At 34.9% G+C, this 24,786-nt stretch overlaps 1 protein-coding gene across 7 annotated transcripts in view; it reads right to left on the reverse strand.

Annotated features, from left to right (window-relative positions):
- Positions 1 to 24,729, reverse strand: part of Lcorl (ligand dependent nuclear receptor corepressor like) — a 171,712-nt gene extending 146,983 nt beyond the window's left edge. For 3 of the 7 annotated variants that reach the window (XM_010641902.3, XM_033758938.1, XM_010641900.3), the window contains exon 1: positions 24,341 to 24,592. In XM_010641902.3, coding sequence (XP_010640204.1) covers positions 24,341 to 24,431 — 91 coding nt within the window. In that variant the 5' untranslated portion in view covers positions 24,432 to 24,592. Of the gene's footprint in view, positions 1 to 3,970; positions 4,003 to 17,745; positions 17,779 to 24,340 lie in introns of those variants that run through there. The other 4 variants (XM_010641894.2, XM_010641895.2, XM_010641897.2 and 1 more) reach the window with 4 other exon arrangements.
- Positions 24,730 to 24,786: the final 57 nt, after the last annotated feature.

The raw sequence follows: 24,786 nt of genomic DNA on the forward strand, positions 1-24,786 counted from the left end.
TTATAGAACATGCTGAAGTAAACACAAAGAAACTGAAATAATTCCATGCATATTATCAGACCATACTGCAATAACACTGGAAATCAATGGAAAAAGAAACCACAAGAACTCCATAAACACATAGAAATTAAGTAAACCTTCCTGAACAATCAATGGGTCACAGATAAAATTAAAGAAGAAATCAGACAATTTCTACAGTTAAATGATAACAACAGTACAACATACTGGAACTTATGGAATGCAATGAGAGGAATCCTATGAGGAAAATTTATAGCAGTGATTTCTCATATCAGGAAATCAGACTGGGCTCAGATAACCCAATGTTGAACCTCAAGCTCCTAGAAAAGGAAGAGCAAGTCAAGCCCAAAGCTCATACAAGGGAGGAAATTATAAAAATCAGAGCAGAAATTAATGCAATGGAGACTAAAACAAACAAACAAAAAAAAAAACCCCAAAGAAATCAATGAACCCAAGAGTTAGTTCTTTGAAAGATTAAATAAAATTGACAAACCCTTAGCCAACTTTATCAAAAAAAGGAAAGAAAAGACTCAAATCCATGCACTTAGGAGAGAAAAGAGTGAAATCACAACAGATCCAGAAGATCGTCAATACCTACTTTGAAAACCTATATTCTCATAAGATGGAAAATATAGAAATGAACAGTTGCCTAAATACATATGAATTACCAAAACTGAATCAAGAAGATATAGAAATTATAAATTAATCAGTATCAGTCAATGAAATTGAGTATGTAATTAAAAAACTATGAACAAAGGCCTGCCCTGATGTATTCACTATTGAATTCTACAAAAAATTCAGAGAAGACCTAATGCCACTACACCTCATACTTTTTAATGAATTTGAAAGGAAAGCAATACTCCCACATTCATTCCTGGAGGTAAGTAATTCCAAAACCAGAGAAGAATCTAATCAAAAGAATTACAGGCCAATATCCCTAATAAACATAGATGCAAAAATCCTCAGTAAGATACTGGCAAAGAGAATGCAGCAAATCATCAAGCTGGATTCATCCCAGGGATGTAAGGATAGTGCAACATATGCCAATCAATAAATGTAATATACTATATTAACAGAGCTAAGGACAAAAACTATACTATTTTCTCAATAGATGCAGAAAAAGCATTTGACAAGGCCTAACATCAATTCATGACAAAAACTCTACAGAAAATTGGAATAGATGGGCTTTATCTCAATCTGATGAAAACTATCTATGACTTTAAACCAACAGGCAACATCATACTAAATGGACAAAAACTGAAAGCTTTCACTGTAAAATCAGGAACAAGACAAGGATGTCCACTGCTACCATTCTTGTTTATAAGTGGAAACACTAGCCAGAACACTTAAGACAAAAGAAAGAAAGAAAAGGAGTAAGAATAGAAAAGGATGAAGTTAAATTATCATTTTTTGTAGATATGATACTGTACACAGAAGACCCCAAAATTTCCACCAAAAGACTCTTAGATTTGATAACCAAAGTCAGCGGTATAGCTGGATACAAAGTCAACACTCAAAATTCAATAGCCTTCCTGTACAAAAATAACAGAGTCATGGAGAAAGAAATTAGAGAAAACATCCCTTTCATTCACAACAGCATCCAAATAAATGAAATACCTAGAAATCAATCTAATGAAGGAAGTAAAAGGCCTCTATATTCAAAACTACAGTACTCCGGAAAAGCAGATTGAAAAGGATATAAAAAATGGCAAGACATCTCTTGTTCTTGGATAGGAAGAACCAATATAGTGAAAATGACCATACTTCCAAAATTGTTATACAGATTCAGTGCAATCCCAATCAAAATCCTAACAGTATATCTCACAGAATTAGAAAAAACAATTGTAAAATTCATTTGGAACCAGAGGAGACCCAGAACAACAAAGGCAATTCTGGACAACAAAGATAAAGCAGGGGTATCACTATCCCTGACTTTAAATTATATTACAAAGCTACAGTGACAAAAACAGCATGCTACTGGCAAAAGAACAGACCTGAAGATAAATGGAACAGACCAGAGGATGCAAAAACAACTCAAGAGATACTCAACCATCTTGTCTTTAACAAAAGAGCCAAACACCTCCACTGGAAGAAAGATAGCCTCTTTAATAAATGGTGCTGGAAAAACTGGCTTTCCAACATGCCAAAGACGCGTATCTTTCACCACACTGTAACCTAAAATTGAAATGGATCAAATATCTAAATATTAGCAAAGGAGCACTAAATCTGTTGGAAGAGGAAGAAAAGGTAGACTGCTTGAGGACATAGGAGTAGGCAAAGACTTCATTAACAAAACCCAGACCACATGGGAAATACTATAAACAACTAGGACCTCATCTTATTAAAAGCTTTTACACAGCAAAAGAAACCTCTAGTAGAGTGAAAAGACAACCTATAGAATGAGCAAAAAATTTTTACTAACTATTCAAATAAAGGACTATTATCTAGAATATATAAAGAACTTAAAAAAAAAATCAGACTCCCAAATTCAAAGACCCAATGCAAAAATGGGCATCTGAAATGAGGACACTTCTCTGATGAAGTATTAGAAATGCTACATAAATATGTGAAAAAATGTTCATCACTGGTCACTCCAGAGATGCAGATGAAAACAATGCTGAGATTCCATTTCACTCCAGAAAGAATGGCTATTATCAAGAAATAACAACCAATAACAAATGCTGGAGGGGCTGTGGGGATAAAAGAACCCTTCTCCACCATTGGTGGGAGTGTACAATGGTGTAACCACTATGGAAATCAGTGTGGAGATTTCTCAAAAAAGTAAAACTAGGGGTTCCATTTGACCCAGATACACCTGTATACCAGCTATACCTTGGTATCTCCCCAAAAGAATTAAAACCATTACACCACAGTGATATATGCACACCCATGTTTATAGCAGCATAGTCTGTAGTAGCTAAATCTTGGAAATAGCCCAAATGCCCATTAAGCGACAAGTGGATGAAGATGTCGGGTTTTTTTTATACAATGGAGTACTACTGCTCAGTCACAAAAAAGGATGAGCTTCAGACATTTACAGCTAAATGGATGAACTTTGAGACCATACTCTTAAGTGAAAGAAACTCGTCTTACATATTTAAATATCACATTGTCTGGTGTGAAAAATCAAAAATGGAAATAAGGACTGAAATGTATAATGGAGGTTGGGAAATGGGAAGAAAATGTTCAACTGTGAAGGGGAACAAGGGAGGAGAGGGGGAGAAATGAAGGAACAAGAAAAAAAGTGAAAATAAAAGGAAAAAATGGAAACAGATTTTGTATATAGGGAGGCGAGAGGCTTGAGGGAGGAATGGGATAAAATAAAATGCAATTTAATAAGAAAATAAAAAAGTAACTAGATCTCTGGTCTGGTCATTACATCTATTACAAACAAGTCAGAGAAAGAATGTGTCTTTTTTCCCTTACCTAGGACATAAGACCAGCCTTGAAAAAAAATTTGAACCCTCTCTCCCAATTCAAATCTTGTTTATTGTGTTCTCCTATTGCTCAACTAATAACATTTCTGAAGCCCTAAACATTGCTGAACAAAGGTCCTGTCACCTTCACCCAAAAATATACGTGGATTTCCCATTGCAAAAGTGAAACACACCAAATCATGCTGAGAGATAAAGGAAGTAGTGGGTAAAGTAGAGCAGAGGTGAAACTTGCTGAAAAGCAATTATTATACTCTAAACTTGAGAGTAGGAACCATGTTGATGCTTTCCTCTTTCCTCAATATTTTTATCACAATGCTAATGATTAAAGTTGACAGGATGACTACAGGCGTAATTTTGTGTTTCATAATGAAAATGCAACTGATTCAGTGTTTTTCTATCTATAAATATACTATTTACCTTTACATGGAGTTTTAAGTTGCCAGAATCAATTCTATTTTAAAGTCTGATTAAATATATACAATAACTCAGTGGCAAATCTTGTAACTTTGACTTACATACTGAAGGGATTCAGTCTTTTCCTAATGTCACAATTACCTAATAAAAGGTACTTCTTCAGTCAATACTGAGAAAAGAAATCAATTTAAATATCTATTTAATTAATGCTGGTATGCCAATATACTATATTCAATATGTATGAAACTATACATTTACAAAAAAATTATTTCTTTGTATGTATTATAATTAACACTGACTCCTGGATTTAAATGCAACAGACATATGATAAAAGACAATAATCCAGATTTTAAGGCTGGAGGGAGATAGGAAAAGATACTATATCAGGGAAGGGTTTCCAGAAATGATAATACCCAAGCATAGTCTTAATGGAAGAACAGGAGTTAGGTAGGCAAAATACAGAACACATTACACATTTAGAAAAGGAAAACCAGTATGTATTAAGATTTAGAGAAAGATACAGAGAAAAGAAAACTTAATATTCTCAAGAATAGCAGTACCGAGCAGAATTTTTTATAATGGCAGAAATGTACTGAATAATACTGTTCAATATACTAGGCAGGGAACCAAACTTTTAGGTTTTTTCAACCATGTCCAAAAACTGAAAAAATATGCAAAAGGATAGTATAAAAGACTTCTCCAAGGGAAGATGTGTAGTCACTGATGCTGCAGTACACAGCATGCTCTGCCAAGTATCCTAGCTCCACCCACCAATTTCAAACCTTAAAATACGGTACCTTGTACCCCACCTGAGATATTCACAAAATTGTCCTTCAGCCAAAATATACTCCAATACCATTCACATTCCTAAAACATGTCTAGATACTGCCCATTCTTACAATTTTGTCTAAGAAATACTGCCTCAATTTAAAGTTTAATTTAATTTAATTTAGCTTTATACTCAACTAGATCCATTGTTACATGCTTTTATATCACCAGACATACTCAGCTACCTCGTCTTTGACAAAGGAGCCAACCATCCTCACTGGAGGAAAGATAGCTTCTTTAATAAATGGATCTCAATCTGACAAAGATTAAAACTAGGTCCCTATCTTTCACTATGCACTAAACTAAAATCCAAGTGGATTAAACATCTAAATATCAAAATAGAAACACTAAACTTACTGGAAAATAAATTAGGTAGAACTCTTAAAGACATTGGCATAGGAAAAGACTTTATGAACAACAAATCCTCAGCAGCATGGGTGCTTGCGCAAAGAATCAACAACTGGGATCTCATTGTATTAAAAAGTTCTGCAGTGCAAGAGAAACCTACAATGTGGGAAAAAATTTTTTACCAGCTGCTCCTCAGACAAAGGACTACTATCTAGAATATATAAAGAACTCTAAAAAATCAGACTCCCCAAATATAAAGACCCGATTAAAAAAAAAAATGGGCATCTGAAATGAACAGACATTTCTCAAAGAAGTAAAAGTAGCAAATAAATACATGAAAAAACGTCCAACATCACTGGTCACTTGAGAGATGCAGATGAAAATAACAGAGATTCCATCTCACTCCAGGAAGAATGCTGCTTTCAAGAAATCAACCAATAACAAATACTGGTGGGGTTATGGGGAGAAAGGAACCCTTCTCCATTGTCGGTGGGAGTACAGACAGGTGCAACTACTGTGGAAATCAATACAGAGGTACCTCAAAGAACTAGGATTAGAGGTCCCATTTGACCCAGCTATCCCTCTGCTGGGTATCTTTCCAAAATAATTAAAAGTATCATACCACAGTGATATATATGTACACCCATGTTTATAGCAGCACAATTTGTAGTACCTAAAACTTGGAAACATCCCAGATGCCTATCAGCTGGAGACTGGATATAGAAGATGTGGTTTTTCTATAAAATGGAGTACTTCTCAGACACAAAGAATGAGAAACTAGAGACATTTACAGCTAGATGGATGCATATTGAGGCTATAATCTTAAGTGAAATAAATAGGACACAAAAGTAAATACCAAATAGTTGCTCTAGCACGAAAAACCAAAAGTGCAAATAAGGTTCAAATGGTGTGAAATAAGAAGAAAATGGCTAAAGGGGAAGTGAGAAAGGGAGGGAAAAGGAAATAAGGGAAAAGAAAAAAATCTGGAAAAAGCAAAAAATGGAAACAAAGTCTCTGTAAATAGGGAAGGGTGAAGGGGTGAAGGGAGGGCAGGGGAATGGAGAAAAAATAAGAACCAAGATATATCATGTAAAGGTACAAGATCTCAATGATAAATGCAACTGTATTATTTGCTTTAAATGTACCAATAAACTTAACTGAAAAAAAAAAGTAAGTCATCAGCACTGCTATGTCTCATTTTACACAAATGTAGTAGTCGAAAAAGAGATGTAAGCAGATATAAAAAGACAAATCTGGGATGAATAATATGCTTTAAAATTTTAAATAGGTTTGTTGATCATTTTAAATAATTAAATAAATTAAATGTATATACCTTTTATAAAAGATACCTAAAATATTTCATTATATTGAAATGACTTGTAGGAAGAAGACTTGATACTTTATAGAAGACTGTCACTGTGAGAAAAATATATACCTCTAGGATGGAGCAAGGGGATGAAACTGATAAATGACAGATGGAAATTTCATATGTCCTATTTATTCTTTTAAGATAACAGGATATACATTACATTACTGTGTAAATTTTTTGGAAGTATGATGTAATTAATAATTGAAACAAACTTTTAATTCCAAACAGGAAGTTTTTTTACCTTAAAGTTCCACTTTTGTTGTACACACCATGTGCAGTAATGTAGAAAATTCAAAATTTACTCGAGTATCTCTGTAATCATTAAAAGTTTTTCTTATGGATATCAGAATCATTGCTCTAATCAACCTATTTGGAAGATAAGACTATCTACTAATTTTACTTTAAATTCTTCAACGTATCTCTACCACCTAGGAAGACATTCTATCATAGCATATGTGGTCTTTGATCTAACCCCTGCATATTTTCTAACCTTTCTTTGTATCATCCTGTCATAAGTAAATTACATATCACTTTTCAACTAACTCATTATGTTGTTTAGACATCTGAGCTTTTGTACATACAGAAATATAATTTCTCTATGTTTGGTCACCTGTCCAGCATCCTTCTTCCAAACCAACCTAAAGCATTTTCCCCATTTAGCAACATTTTGTTCATAAATAACGTATACAAACTCAGTATATAAGTATTGCCTGAATAGTATCTCCAAGCCTTCTTTAATCTCATTTGTTAGAATTTACTGTTACTAATACTATATTATTTAAGTTTGAAAACTTTTTTTGCTTTTTGGTTAGGGAGAGAGAGCTAGAATGTTCAGGTCCTTTCACAACAGAGATATTACTGGCATGCATTACTTTCTGGATCTATCAGAGTGATTTACCTAATAAATGTAGTTGAATTTTAGGCTTTCTAGAGGATTTGGCTGAAGGGAATGAACTATCATTTATATTCAACAATACACTTGTTTCAATAAAGAGATCAGTTTTTAAAGAGTAAGATGTAGAAAAAAATGAACATTTATGGCAAATAACAGTGCTTCAGAAAACACTAAAACAGGTGGCAAAGTCTTCACAGATACAAAATAAACATTTGAAACTCCTAATAAGCAATAATAAAGAAATAAAGATTAAGAGTAAAAAAAAATAACCATTATTACTTAATTGAGGTAGGGAGAACTGTTAGTTATGGACATGATAATTAAAGGTTAGGGGAAAGCTAATAAACAGGAAAAATATGAGAAAATGAAAAAATGGAAATGAAGTGTTTGTAAAGGGGGAGGGGAGGAAGGGTGAAGGGAGGGAAAGGACAAGGGGGAAAAATGAGAACCAAGACCTGTCATGTAAAGGTACAAGATCCCAATAATGAATGTAACTGTACTGTATACCTAAAATGTACTGATAAACTCAACGAGGAAAAAGAAATAAATAAATTTAAAAGAAAATAAAAAAATAAAGATGAAAGTATTAGTTTCATAAAAAACAATTCAAGATAAATGAGTTTATATTAGGCCATACTCCTAAGTGAAATAAATAGGACACACGTGTAAATACTTAATAGTTTCTCTGGTGTGAAAAACTAAAAGTGAAAATAAGGTTCAAATTGTATAACTGATAATGTGAAATAGGAAGAAAGGGGCTAAAGGAGTAGGGGATGTGGGAAAGGTAGGGAAAAGAAAAGAAGAGAAAAGAAAAAATATGAAAAAAGGAAAAGTGAAAATAAAGTCCTTATAAATAGGGAGGAGTGGAGGGGATGAAGAGAGGGCAGGGGAATGGGGAAAAAATAAGAACCAAGATACAACCTGTAAAGGTACAAGATTCCAATGATGAATGTAACTGTACTGTAAACCTAAAAAGTACCAATAAACTTAATGGGGGGGGGAAAGGTATTTAAGCCTTAGCCATCTGGTCCTTCTTCAGATTAAAAAAATAAAGACAAACAAGTCTAAAAATGAAAAAGAAAGTAACTTTAACAAATTAAAGTAATAATAGTGTAAACATAAGTAACTTGTAAGAATAGCCAGGTTTTAAGACACAAACAAAAAAATTTAAGCACAATACTGTACTATAAATTATGGCTTATATTAGTGACACTTCATTCTACCTGAATTCAGTGAATTAATCTTGAAAAAATAATTTGTAAGGCCCTATGTGGGTGGGAGGTAGGAAGTTACGGAAGGAGAGTCAGTCTTCGTCAATCAAAATCTCAATTCACTTTTGATACTGTTTATTACTCATAAAATTCCCCAGTCTTGGTTTCAAATGTATTTTGCTAATTTCCAAAACTTAGAGCATCTTTGAAGGACAAATATTAAATTTGCCATAAATAAGGTTACTAAATGTGTTATGAGTTATAAAGTTTCAAAAGTTATAGTAGAGGGCCAGGAATTTAGCTCAGTGGTTCCACCACCTGCCTTGCAAGTACAAGGTCCTGAGTTTGATCCCCGTTACCAAAACAAACAAAGTTGTATAGTAGAATAAATGTACAAGGCACAACATAGATGCTTGTCACATTAAAATTTTAACATAACTTGTTAACCAATTTTAGGATAATTCTGCATATTACCCAAAATCCATTAGATTTTTTTTATTCGTTAAGTTTATTTGTACATTTTAGGTATACATTATCATCACATTCATTGGGAATTTGTACCTGTACATCATATATCTTGGTTCTTGTTTTTTCCCCATTCCCCTTCCCTCCCTTCCATCCCTCCACCCCTCCCTATTTACAAAACCTGTTTCTGTTATTTTCCTTTTCTTACATTTTTCTTTCCCTTCCTTCCTTCCTTTGCCCCACCCCTCCACTTCCCCTTCCCATTCCCCTTTGGACCTTTACTTCCTGTTTCATATTATCTATTATACATTTTGGTTCTCATTTGCACTTTCAGTTTCTCACACCAGAGAAACTATTCGGTACTTACAGGTGTATGTCCTATTTATCTCACTTAAGATTATTGCATTTAGTTATAAATGTCTCAAGTCTCTCATTCATTATGGCTGAGTAGTACTCCATTATAAAACACATCTTTTTTATCCACTCTTTAACTGATAGGCATTTGGGATGTTTCCAAGATTTAGTTATGCTGCTATAAAAATGGGTGTGCATATATCACTGTGGTATGATGGTTTTCATTCTTTCGGGAAGATACCAAGGTATAGCTGGTATAGAGGTATAGCTGTGACTAGTTTTACTTTTTTTTGAGAAATCTCCACACTGATATCCACAGTGGCTGCACCAGTCTACACTCCCACCAGCAGTGGAACAGGGTTCCTCTCTCCCCACAGCCTCTCCAACATTTGTTATTGGTTGATTTCTTGATAACAGTCATTCTTTCCGGAGTGAAGTAGAATCTCAGTGTTGTTTTCATTTGCATCTCTGGAATAACCAGTGAATATCCATTAGATTTATGCTTTCTTTTTCTTTTTTAGCACTGAAAGGTGAATGTATAGAAAATCTATTCATTCAACAATTATTTCAATATTCAGTGGGTGTTAGGAAGACAAGACAGGAGAAAGCATGCCTTTTCTTTGGGAAGGGTATGTATTCATAAAAACAAACACATACACACTTTCAACTTGATGGGAAATAAGCTAGCAAACAGTTAATATAAGCATAAATATGAGAGGAAGGAGAGTACTATTAGTGTAACACAGATTTTACACTTACAGCACCTAAGAAGAATTTTAGAATAAAGGTGAATCTAGTCACCTAAAATAAAGTGTAAACATATCCAAGAATTGATCTGAAATTAAGAATATGTATTTAATGTATAACAACATTCACCATATTATTTCTAAAAATGTACAATGGAAACAGGCCAAATACCCTTCAAAAGAACAGATATATGTTATATTTATATATTAGAATATTGTACTGCATTGAATATGCAAAAAATATTACCTGTAGGCAGCCACGTGAATGAATCACATAAACAATACTAATTTTAAAAGCTAACTACAAAAGACTACATACTATATTGTTCCATTTAAACAAAGTTTCCCAAAATGGGTAAAACCAATCTATTGCATTAAGAAGCCAGACTATAATTCACATTTGGGGACAGTGGCAGAAATTGGTATTTGTAAGGACTGTCAAGGAACTTCTGGGAATTTCTAATTCTTTATTTGGTGGTGGTTATTACAGTATATTCATGTTGTTCACTGGGTATAACTTTATGATTACATACTTTTTCTCTCTATATGTGTATGTTTTGACATATGTGTGTGTGTGTGTGTGTGTGTGTGTGTGTGAGATTTTTAAAACTTTAAAAAGGTAGCAATGGAATAGAAGCTACTATAATTCAGAATGAGGAAACAAATATGCAATAGGCTAGAGCCATGATGCTTAAGGATTTACAAAGGTTTCAATGTGACTCTGCAAAATGCTAAAAACAATACTGATATGCAAACTTTTTGTGAGGATTAAAGGATCTACTATGTGTAAAGCTCCACACCAGGGATAAGCACTAATAAAAATGTTAGGTATAATCAAGAAATGTTACTATTACTACTATAGTACTATTAATGTGTTACTGATGCAACTGTTAGCTTGTTATGCTCAGAATATCAAAAAAAAAGGCCAAGACAGTGCAGTGGGGCAAATTATGCTGGGCCTTCAAAGCTATATTGAATTCAGACTTTATCCAAAGGTCAATGGTGAACCAGTGGAGATTTTTGCACAGATGTAAATTCTACCTTTATATTTACTAGAAAGTACTGGTCCAGTCAATTAGCCTCTCTAGGTCTCATTTTTCTGATCTGTAAAATGAAGACAAAAAGTGCACTACTCATCTGTGAAAATTAAATATGACAATATACAGAAGCACTTCACACAGTACTTCACACAAGCTAAACATTCAATAAACAACAGCTATTATTATCTCAAAGAGGTTAATTCTTTGTTTTGTTTGTTTTTTGTACCAGGGATCGAACCCAGACCTTGCACTTTCAAGGCAGGCAGCGGCAACACTGAGCTAAATCCCTGGCCCTAAAGGGGTAAATTCTTAATGCTAAAAAACCTGTACAAGTACATATTACTATACAATTTTTAGATGATGTAGAAGTAATTAACTTATGAGAACATAATGAGTAGACTAACATTGCTTTTAAGTATGGTATTTGTTTTAAATTTATAACAATCATAGAAAGTATTTAATGTAAAACTTATTTTTCCAACCATTTAAGAAAAAATGACCTACGATATCACATCCCTCTTCATTTTTTTTATTTAGTGTTTTCTTAATAAGGCATTCTCTTACAAAAACCACCATTAAAATCATGAAAATAACAATGACACATTATGCTCACTGTTATTGGCCTCTTCTCAGTGACCAATATAATATAGTGTCTCTTTCTCTCTCTCTCCCTCTCCCCACTCTTTCTCCCCACACACGTACATATGTACACACACTAAAAACCATAAAGTCTCACTTCCAACTCAATACTATAGACAACATTCTAGTTTTCTCTACTTCCATATATGCAAATACCATCTCAGACAGGAAGAAACCTGGCTCCCATACTCCTTAACATTTATTTGATTAGTTTCTCTGTATGTAATCAACTTTTATTATGGTTATCATCCATTCCCCACGCAGACACGCTCCTCAGCCATCCTGGTACTAACAGCATTGCCCCTACCCCATGTGTATAATCTCACCCTGTTAAAGGTTCCTATTCCACATACCTTGCACTTCTCCTCCAAGGATATTCTCCTAACATGCTCAAACTTTGATATCCCATATTGCATTGATCCTCTGAGAAGCCTTCCTACTCCACCTTTGGGCTCTGACAACTTGCATTTAACAATGTCACATAATGCTATTGTATCTGTGTGTCACCACTGACACAATGCATGGAGACCTCCATCCATGGCCTCTTCCTCATCCTACCTGAGCCTCAATACACCCACATCAGGCTATAATCGTAAACAGATGCCCTCTTATTCCCCTGCTACCTGTGGGGGCCCTGAGAGCCACAAACTCTCCACATTCTCTTATCCTGTTCCAGTCTGAATATCTTGGGTACCAGGACCAACAGATCCTCATCTATACCACACTCCTTCAGAGATACTAAACTCATCCTGCTTAGGCTCTGACACTCTGCAACAACATACCCTCCTATGCAAACATGCTCCTCACCCTCACAATTACAGAAACCAAGGTGGATACCCTCCTCACCCCATCAGGCTTTGAAATCCCACTGCTCCTTATAAGGCATGTCTCTGCCTCCCACACACTCCACCCAGGGTGGACACGGACCCTGTTTGGTCCTACCTGATAAGTTTCAGTACTGAATTATTAAGAAAGGGAGAAGAAAGTTGTATGGAAGAACAAATGACATTAAAAAATAAATGCCAGTAAATAAACTGTTAAGTACCTATAACTGGAGCTAATTAAAACAATAACCCATTTGTCAAAATACAGACATCCCACAGTATCAGTGAGGAATAGGTTTCAGGGCCACAGTTTACTTACTGGCATTTATTATTATTATTATCCACGAAAAGATAGAGGGGGTCAACTATACCTGCTTTTTTTCCACTTAAAGCGTGTTTTATTATGTTATTGTTATTCTAATTCTTCCTAAATTTAAAAAGTGAAGTGAAAGATATTGTACAAAAGAGACCTGTGTCTTTTAGCCAATCATGCCTTTTACTTATAAGTATCTTATATAGGCCTATGGAAAACCTAAATAAATTTTAAGAATTACTGATTTTTAAATTGAATTTTACTTGAAAATCTAGAATATGTGATATTTATGTGTTTTCAGTACATTTAGTGCTGATACACTTATCAAGACAAGTCTCTCTGGTTCCTTTTTAGAGGAAGGATGCTCCACCAGTACAATCTGTGTCTCTCTTCACGCCTTGACAATTGAAGTAACTTATCTGGTGATTTTGGAATGAGTGACTAGACAGAGCTAACTCAGTTCTGTTTCTCTCACTCCTGGAAAACAGCTATCTACTTGACAGAGATCACATTAAGCTGTGCTTCTGTACGGTGCCTAGGACTGGATAGATAAGTCTGCCTATACTAGCCCACATGACTATTCCTCTCTAACTTAGCCTCTATTAGTAACAAATGATATTTTGGCTTCCATATTAATAGCCCACATGACTATTCCTCTCTAACTTAGCCTCTATTAGTAACAAATGATATTTTGGCTTCCATTTTTGTTTTATTTCTCAAGTTGTTGAAATCCTAGGGAGAAAAGAAAGGTACTATCTGAGAGAACTTTGGCAATTCAATGTCTTAATTAAAATACTGAAGTGATGACTGCTCATTTTTCCAGTTTTGACTGAAGAGGGCTGTTTCAGTTTTAGCTATTTAAAACTACTGCAAACAAAAAACCCTCAAACCTGAACCAACAACAGGTGTTCCAAATGTAAATAAACTGGCTTATCTGATCGTGTTTATCATCTATTAAAAATTTTTAAAAAGGCTCATAATTTCCTCCATCTAGAGACCACAATTTATATTTCCAGTCCTACTTTCTACTCTTACACTATACTCCAATGACAAAACAGTGCTGAATATTTTCAGAATATATCATTATTTCCACTTGTGTGATACCAACCCCTCTGTACCTACACCCTACCTTCCTTTAAGTCAGAGATCAGCCAACCATGGCCTGCAAACCCAATCTACCTATTCTTGAAAATAAATTTTACTGGAAGAAAGTCATGCTCATTCATTTAGAGACTGCTTTTGCACTACAACAGCAAGAAGAGGAGTTGCAAGGACTATCTTTGGAGTGAACTATCCAGGGAGAATATTAGCTGCCAAAATCATATTACACTGTGCTTCTTTGTAATGTCTAGGACTAGATGGCTAAGGTAAGCCATGACTATGCCTCTAACCTAACATATTCACTAACCATCCGTTATATAGAGTTTGCTGTCTGTACTTTCACTCTGAAGCCTAGTCTTTTTGGATCATTCAAGTCAAAATTGTTTCTTCCTGTCTTTCCAGTATATTATACTAAGTCTAATACTTATCATGTCTAATCATTATAAATTCTTTCAAAGCAAAGTCTAAATCCACACCTACTGTTGACCTAATCAACAGATTCTGCCTTTCCCATAAAACAGAGCTCCTATGAAAACTTTACAATATTGGGGAAAGTGCTTTGAAAGAAGTTATTTTTTTCTCTACTCTTCAGTATTCACAAAGGATACAAACATCCTAATAGTTGGCCCTAGTGGAATAATGTTTTAAAAGTCTTTTTTCATTGACAGCCAACTCTTCTAATCACTCTGCCCCACTGGGGTGATGCTTCCTTGTACTCCAGCAGAATCTTTTCTGATAGTTTAAATTCAAGTCAGGGGGCTATGGTGTAAAGAAATATAATTTCTATTTTTTGCCCAGTTCTGAGTCAAGTTCTTCAATGCAACTTTACCATTAAAACGCTAGTATTTTGATACATGATACCTAAAGTCTACTGACAGTTCAGAACTTACGAAGAAATGCAGAATTATATTCAAATCAACTGCCACATAGTATAGGACTCAAGGGATGATTTAGTGGTAACAGCAAATTAATTTTTTAAAAGAACGTTCATTTAAATGCATACCACACTAATGCCAAAGTACCATAAAATAATAATTAGCTTGACTGGAAATTATTTTTTGAAGTCAAAAAGATAAATTCGGAGCTCATATCTTCATGATTTGCACCAAGACTATCCTATTTACAATATATCTGCCCCAATATTCTGTTGCTATCGCTCTCAGCTCAAATTAAGCACATAAAAGAACTGTAGATATCACTGATTCAAAAAAGTATTCTCCATCTTAGTACTATAAATTTTATCTCCCATCCAAAAAACAAACATCCCTACATCTCAGGGCCTCCAACTACTGCTCCAATTATCTGTTACTCCTCAAAATATAGCCCGCCCCTCCCTCAGTAAGGGGAATTGAGCCCTGATCCTTTTGCCTTCTTCCATTGAGCTACACAGATACACAGTTTTTGAGACAGAGTCTGGGTAAACTGCCCAGGCTGGCCTACTATCTCAGCTTCCAAAGTAGCTGGGATTACAAGTGTGTGCTGCCAAATCTAAGGAAACACAATTCTTTAAATGAGTAATCTACTACAAATGTTAACTTGAATGCAACCTTAATAATTACTTTTGAACCTACTAAAATATGATTACTATCTCCATCACTGCCAAAAATCATCTAGTTGATCACCTATAACCTCCAAGATCACCAAACGACATATACTTTTCTGTTCCACCTATGTACTTGACATCTCCCCCACATCTAAAATATTCCTTACATTTTTTAGGTATGGTACTGAATCTTCCTCTCTCTAGTTATACTTCCCCTTAAATCCCCAGGCAATCTCATCCATTTCCATGGATTTAAACATCATCCTTATTCTGGTTAATTCCCTAATTTAAAACTTCAGCTCCCAAACCATTACTATATAGCTTGGCACTCTTCATTAAAACAAAAATAGCAAACATCTGACAACAGATATTAACATATTTCACAGATCTCCATCTACAAAAGATGAAATAAATCACTGTGCTTCAGATTATGATATAGGCTGAGAAGCAGTTATATTATTTCCATTTAGTCCTTTCTAACACTTATAAAGATTAATTCCTCGTCTCTAAAAAGCTTATTTAAATACAAAAACTTCTAATAGGAAACTTCTGAAGGAAAAGTTACTTTAATATATACACCTTGCACAAAACCAGAGTGCAGACTGGTACAACCACTATGGAAATCAATATAGAGATACCTGAAAGAGCTGGGACTAGAGGTTTCATTTGACCCAGGCATCCCTCTGCTGGGTATCTTTCCAAAAGAATTAAAAGAATCATATCACAGTGATACATGCGCACCTGTTTATAGCAGCACAGTTTGTAATAACTAAAACTTGGAAACAGACCATTTGCCCACAAGTTGGAAACTGGATAAAGAAGATGTGGCTTTTCTATAAAATGGAATATTACTCAGCCATAAAGAATGAGAAATTAGATTCATTCATAGGAAAACAGATACATATTGATGATATACTCCTAAGTGAAATAAATAAGTCACACATGTATAAATACCAAATAGTTTCTCTGGTGTGAATAAACTATAATCGTACATAATACCCTAATGATATAATAGACAATGTGAAATAGGAAGAAAGGGGCTAAAGGTGTAGGGAAAGTGGGAAGGGTAGGGGAAGGGTAATAAGGGGAAAAATATGAGAAAATGAAAAAATTGAAATGAAGTGTTTGTAAAGGGGGAGGGAAGGAGGGGTAAAGGGAGGGCAGGGACAAGGGGAAAAAATGAGAACCAAGACCTGTCATGTAAAGGTACAAGATCCCAGTAATGAATGTAACTGTACTGTATACCTAAAATATACTAATAAACTCAATGAGGAAAAAAAATAAAAAATAAAAATAAAAACACTGAATTTAAAAAGAAAAGAAAACAACTGGCTGGGACTGGGGATTTAGCTCAATGGCTTTAGATTCCTGGTACAAAAAAAGTCTCTTGTTTTCCAGTAAGAACTTCAGAAAAGACTATGTTGAAGTTAAATTGTAAAGGTGACTGAAAATGCAATATGACTAAAAAGGCACTCAAAACTTTGGAGTAATGGGCATTAAAGAAAAGCACATGAAAAAAACCAGGTTTTTAAAAGAAGAAATTAGACAAGTAGTATGGTCATGAGTTTTTAACTGATGAAAAAATGAGAGATATCAAAACAGCTATTTCAAACAATTTATAGTACGTTTTAAGTTACATGGGAAGATAGTGTAATCAGCATTGCAGATATTGCTCTCTGAATTTGCCCCATACTATCTGCATCCGTGATACTGTAAAAAAAGTACTAATTTGGCAACAGCTTAAAAAGAAAATGAAAAAAGTAAAAGTAAAAAAATTGGTAAGAAGCACATGCAAGCATAAGATTGCTGACATTTATGGGAACACTGTATGAAAGGAAAGGGGATGAGATATAGAAAAATAATTCCTCATTGCAAGTTTTATTTTCTAGCAAAAACAAAAATTCTTAAAATTTTTATTTAGCTTTAATTAAGGAAAAAGTTCTATCTTTCAAATGCAAGGATGGCATTATTTTGCTAGTTTTCTACCACTTGCAGCAGATTGCTCTGAGCCATTAACATTTTCTTATCCAGATTCTGTTGCGAACAAAAACTTTTCCTAGGATTACTATATTATAGATTCAGCTCAAGATACACTAATAAAGTTAAGTGAGCTCTCAGAATTCTGGACCTATGACTTCAGTGTTCTGTTATGTTATCAACCATGAGTACTAGTTACATACACAGATGAGCCTTGACTTACCATAGGGTTATATCCTGATCACAGCTTAGCCTTCAATGTGCTTAAAACACTTAACCTACAGTTAAGCAAATCATAAATCACAAAGTTTATTTTATAATAAAGGTTGAATGTTTCATATAATAAATACAGTGCAGAATACTAATTTTTTACTCTCATAAATATGTGAGTGACTAGAAGCTGCCTTTGCCTGGCATCTTGAGAATATCATGCTATATATATATATGCTTAGCCTTCAATGTGCTTAAAACACTTAACCTACAGTTAAGCAAATCATAAATCACAAAGTTTATTTTATAATAAAGGTTGAATGTTTCATATAATAAATACAGTGCAGAATACTAATTTTTTACTCTCATAAATATGTGAGTGACTAGAAGCTGCCTTTGCCTGGCATCTTGAGAATATCATGCTATATATATATATATAAACCATTACAAAAGAAAAAATCTTAAATTGGACTACCATAAATTAGGGACTGTGTACCAAAGGAACGAGTACTATTAAAAAGAAAAATAAAAGCACCGCATATGCAAATTTAGAGGTTTCAACTGAAAGACTAGACCACTGGTGGTGAACCTATGGCACGTGTGCCACCGCAGGCACACAGAGCTCTCTCAGTTGGCATGTGAGCCAAGTTGTCCCAGCATCACCCCAGTAGCCCAGCATCAGATAACAGTTCACACAGGGGGCCATGCACTTGCTTGGAAAGGATTAGAAGCACTAGATAATAACTCATTAGCAGTGACTCATATGAGCTTTTGCATGGTGATCAATATTGAGGTTTAATTGAAGCATTGGTACTTGTAATAAATAAGTGGGTTTTGGGTTGCAGTTTGGGCACTTGGGTTTCTAAAAGGTTTGCCATCACTGGACTAGACAAATGAGGAAGAAACCAACATATCTATGTTGCTCCCCACAAGACTGCAGTAGAAAACTGAAGGCTAGGGTTAGAGGTCAAAAAAGTCAGGAAAGTAGGGTAATACAGCAGCAACTTATACGCACAGCTACACAGGAAGGAGAGCACACAAATAGTCATCCCAGGAAAGTTGCATGGGCACAAGAGACTTCTACGTGGATTAATGCTAAAATGATAACCATGCACCAATGAAGCTAATTATGTTAATTTCAGATAATATCTAACAGCTGCAAAAGTACAAAATTTGCATCCTGCTTGGTCTCAAAGATGGTATAAGTGTATTCTTTCATGTAAAAATAATTCATGAATACACAGAATTTCAAAATTTACATGCAAAATTAATATGCCTGTTTTACAAAGAAAGCTCGTGATAGGTCTTAACCGTTTGTCAGTTTGTTATCTAGATGTCCCCCCAATGCCTCATGCACTCATAGGTGGATTTTTTTCAAAGCCAGCTCGATCTAGGGTGTGTGATAATGGGATGAAGGGTATGTGTTACTAAATAGTTCATTGATTGGTTTAGTGTAGTTCTGGTTATAGATAATGGAAGACCCACCCAGGGTGTAGGTGGTACCACCCAAAAGGCTGGTATCCTGGATGAGATAAAAGGGAAAGGGAAGCTTGCTTAGCTGGTTGCTGCCTCTTGTCTGCTCTGCCATGGACTATTTCTCCTTTGTCATGACCCATATGCCAGCTGACTACAGACTGAAACTTCCACAAACTGTGAGCCAAAGTAAACCTTTTCTCTTTTAACTGTGGGTGTCAGGTATTTTGTCTCAGCAATGACACCACACTCAACTACTCAGAAGTGCCACAAATTCCACTAAGACCACAGTTTACATCTTTAAGGAATAATATATTTGCTAGTGCTTGAGAAAAATTTTATGATCAAAAATTTTTGACATTTGACCCATCCTTATCAATATCCATCAATCTAGATTTCTAAGATTTACATATCAGCAGTGGTAAGCCAAGGGAGAAGTTAGTGATAAAAGAACAGGAGGCAAGAAACAGCCAGAAAGAAGAATCCTGTTGATTAACAGGAAGACTAAAATGAGAGAGTAGATATCAACAGAGTATGTATCTTCAAGTAGATCTAGTCTGATAACAGATTTTTAAAAAATGAACTAAAACTAACCTCTTACATTCAGTTACTGCAAGGCTAAAAGTTTCCTTAGCATGTAGAAGGGCATCAAATGCCATCTGGTCTCTTCATAGAAAAAAACAGTTTTATTTACCAAACTTTACCCTGATTCTAAAACATGGCTCTTTAGCACTGTAACATAGAAATCATTCAATACTATCTTTTCCTCTAACATGCTCCACGACGTGTTTTATCATTCATCAGCATTCCTACTAGAATCTATTGACAAAAATGTAAAGTTCAAGAAGTTAATAATCAGAATAAGAACAGCTAATATTTACTATATGTATTGAATGCTTTCTATATGGAAGATTCATATTAAGACATGACACAATGGAAGTCACTCAAGCTCAAAAAAGTTGGAAAATTTATCCACACTCTTAAGTAATTAACTTGAGGATTCAAATAGAAATAGTCTAGCTTCAATGACTACATTGTCTTGAACTGTCCAAATAAAAGATTTGGGGAAAGAAAAATTAAGCTATAAGTTTAGTTACTATCAAGAGATTTTAAAAGATGAGGTAAGTGGTACCTTAGTATTCAAGAAACTGTTCAATGAAGTGGCCAATTGCCATATGTGACAATTAGGCACTACTGATTATAGCTAGTCCAAACTGAAATGTGCTATAAATGTAAAATATCCAATTGTGAAGATTTAATAAAGAGAATGTAAATCAATTCCATAACAATTTCTATGTGTATTAACGGTAAAATGGTAATATTTTGAATACATTAGATTAATAAAATGTGTTTTCTAATGTACCTACCAAAATATTTATAATTACACATTTGGCTGCCATTATATTTCCACTGAACACAATGTTACACAAGAAAGAAATTAGAGTTTACAGAATGATTCTAATCCAATCTTTGCCACTTTGTCACCTTAGAGGGGAAAAAAAACTACATATAATCAGCTTTTATTTCAGAAAAAAATGGGGTTTAAAATCAGTCCTGAAACCTAGATTTTAAAGCCACAAATTTCCTGTATTAATCATATTCCCATCACTGGGATAAAACACTCAAAACTTACAACTTAAAGGACAGGAGGTTTCAGAGGATTCAATACACGGCTGGCTGGCTCCAAAGCCCATGGCAGCCAGAAAACATTAAAGAAAGGAGCAGCCAGAACAAGGACATACACTTTCAGGGCATGCCCCCAGCGACCCACATCCTCCAACCATGCCACTAACAACACACTCAGTCATGAACTCATCAATGGATTAATACACTGATAAATAAGCCCTCCACGATGCAATCACCTTCAAAAACCTCAACTCTGAACATATAACACTTCTGGGGGACATTTTAGATCCAAACCATAATGCTACCTAAATTTATTTTTACACTAAAATGAATAGAAATCACCTTGAAGGAAAAGCTAACACCAGAGATGCGACAGGTAAAGCACATGAACCTGAATATCTTGTTTTGTCAAAACAAAACCAAAACCCACACACAAGAACCAGCTCAATGAAGCTCCCACCAACCAAGCCTCACATAATTTGAGACTCAAAATAATGACAGCGTTGAATTTAACATTAAACAAATAAATATGGAGAAGACAGAAAAGACTGCTTATCAACAGAGTCAACTTCTAATAACTACAGAAAGAATAAAGTTAAACATCAATGGATGCTAAAACTCGGGGATGAAATTTTGATCAGACTATGACAACATCCTGTTATTCAAGGTACACTTCTGTAAGCTGCATATTAATTACAAAACAGTAAATAACTTTCAGGGAGAAATACACCTTAATTTTCAAAGCTGACATCATTGGGACAAACAAAATCATGAGCCTCTAGATATGATGTACTAAGAAAAGAATATGTCTTCAAGTAGGATTCCTGCCAAGTGTGTAGTCAACCTAATCATGAGAAAATAAATTCAAATTGAGGGACAGCCTACAAAATAATTGTTATGTACTTTCAAAAATAAAAGTCGGTGGGGGATTTAGCTCAGTGGTGCCACCATCTGCCTCACAAGCAGCACAAGGTCAGGAATTCCATCCCCAGTACAAAAAAAAAAAGGTCAAAGTCAAGAAATAGGCTAACAAAGTATTCCTGATTAAAAAAAAACCAAAAACAAAAACACTAAAGATGACCAAATGCAGTGCATAATCCTAGAGCGGTTCATGAACTAGGGGGTAGAGTGAGAGGATTTTGGAGGAAATGAGCAGAAAAAATTTGAATATGGATTATAAATTAGATTATGTCAATGCTAAATCTGCTAGTTTTAATTTCCTACACTGGTTAGATACAACACTGTCCTTATTTTTAGGAAATACACATTGAAAAAGATAAGAATAAAGGGGTCTGATGACCTCAAATTATTAAGTTGTTCAGAAATATGTGGATGGATATAGGGCAAGAACGATAAAAGTACATATGACAAAATATAAAACAATGTGGGTTATGATGAATGTGGATAAGGGAATACTGAAAGTCCTACTAGTTTTCAATTTTTGTAAGATAAAAATTATATCAAAATAAAATTTTCTTTAAATATTGGCCTATCAAATTAACTTTTTTAAAAAATTGGCTTATCTGTCCTAATAGGCCATAGAAGGCCAGATGTTTTAAAATACACTAATATTTTTCTTTTACTCTAGACCATATTTTTATGGTTCATCAGAAACTATATTTTATTTTCCATAAGATCCAGGACTGTATATATTACTACTCAATATCAATTTTGAGAACTAGGACATCATTTACTATCCAATAAATTGTAAAATGAGCACAATCAAAATTATAGCATAGTTCAGGGTTACAGAAGCAACATAAAATTATAAAAAAACACTACATTATACATGGAACTACAAAACTGGAAAAAAGCTTGCAGGTCAACTCTCCAATTTAAAAAACCAAGAATAAGAACAGTAGTAAAAAAATCTAAGGCAATGCGGTAAGTTCTACAATTTTGAGGAAGGTAAACATCTTTTGTATATAGAATCATTTCACTTTCTCAACTAAGTACAGTATAAGCAGTCACTGATAACTAAAACAACATTCTTCCCTACTGCATTGGAGTATAAGTGCTAAAAAATGAATCCGATTAAACACTTAAGCTGAGAACTGAGATTCAAAATTTCACTAGGGTTTCAGTATTAATTTGCTGTACAATCCTGAGATGCTACCTACAATTTCCGTATCTCACTTAAAACTAAGACTTTCAGGTCATTTTCTTCCAGAAAGGCAAAAAGGGTGTTATTTTGTAAAAATGATTCCATGCAGTAAGAACACTGAATTCAATACAGAAATATACCCACAAACATATGCAGTCACACATATACAGATATAAAAAGGGAAATGAAAAGAACATGGCTATTTTGTAAATATGTTTACAAAGTATGAATGTAAGCATTAATAGTAAAGGTGACTTAAAAAAAAACACAACTAGAAAATGTGTATTAAAAGGGTTTTATTATGACATGGATCTTAGTAGGTCTCCTGACTGGGGCTTTGAGAAAAAAATCTGAAATATAGCTAAGACCCAGGGAAAATTTATTTTCATATACAGTACAATATAATTATGTATTTTATTAAAGTGCAACAGATTTCATATTAGACATACAGCATAAACTTAACTTTCAGTATCTTCCGATACTACTTGAATATCTTTGTAGACGACAAAAAGATAATCTAGTTCCTTTCTTCTATCAAATCCAATTACTTTTGTTTCATCTAATTAAAAATTTTTCAAGTATTAATATTTTTGTTATACAAAGTTGTACTTAATATGTCTAAGCAAGACAAGAAAAAATTCTAAACCTAAACTTGACCAGGCATCCTTAAATTACTGAGTATCTTGGCAAAACTTAACACAGTAACATCATGAGCCAGTATCATACTGCTGTCATCTACCTAATTTCATGTGAATGAACACAACAATTTCTAAACAGGTTTTACAGAAGAGATCTTTACCTAAGAAATTACAAAAATGGATCCATACTGTATTCAAGAAGCAGAAATACAAAACTCTTGGTAAAAATACAGTGAGGCTTTTAAAAAACACTATGAACTAAAGCCATTTACTAATACTTAACCAACACGATTCCCCATAACTTTTCCTTAGATGAGGCCAAAATACATTTTCTAGAGGTAAAACATCACTTAAATGCCCCTAACCGAAGCAATCTTCGTTCTTGTATGTTTTTTCTCTGTTCATCTTAATTAGAATTGAAGTTGTTACTGGTTTAATCTACCAGGATCTCCTAGTCACTAGTGAAAACAAGATCTTCAGGCGCTAACCAAACAAAACTGAGAGGGGTAGGGCAGGGGGAAGGGGCGCGAGGTGGCGCCAAGAACAGAAGAAAACAAGATAAAGACAGTTGTTTCCTTAAGGCTCTAAGGTTACTTCCCAACTCCAAATGCCAAGATTCACTCGCCAGCAGAGAAAGCTGATGCCACCGTCCACTCTTTACACAATCTTCCTTTCCACCTCTTCCCAAAAACCACCACCCACAACCGCCTTCCAAAACAAACACGCAAAGACGCCCAGTCCGTGCCCCGCTGGGCCCACTAACCAACCTGCTGGATAAGAGATCCAGGCAGACTTCTCACCCGGATAAAAAGAGAGAACGAGCGAGAGAGACGGCCGTAAGGCGGGGAGTCCCACCATCTCCCGCCACCCAAACAACCCAGTCTGAGCCCCAAATCCAGAAGTTTGAAGCAAAACGAGTCAGTCCCCACCAAAAAGGAAGACGGAACTGCAACTGAACGCGGAGGAGAGGTGAGAAGGGCGAAGAGTGTCTGTGTGCAGGGAAGAGTCCATCACATGACAGTGAAAGAGGACCAGAGTCGTCGGGGCGTCCGCGAGAAGTGGAAGGGAGGGTGCCGTTGCCTCGGCAACACCCCCTATCCGTCCAGACTTCCAAAGAGGGAGGAAGAACTTCAAATCCCAACCGTCAGCGCTCGAGCGGCTCCTTCTTAAAGGGGTACACACTGCGCCGCCGCCGCTGCCGCCGAGCGCGAGA

The sequence above is a fragment of the Fukomys damarensis genome, unplaced genomic scaffold (genome assembly GCF_012274545.1).
Source record: "Fukomys damarensis isolate Sample0158 unplaced genomic scaffold, DMR_v1.0_HiC HiC_scaffold_35, whole genome shotgun sequence".
NCBI lineage: Eukaryota > Metazoa > Chordata > Mammalia > Rodentia > Bathyergidae > Fukomys > Fukomys damarensis.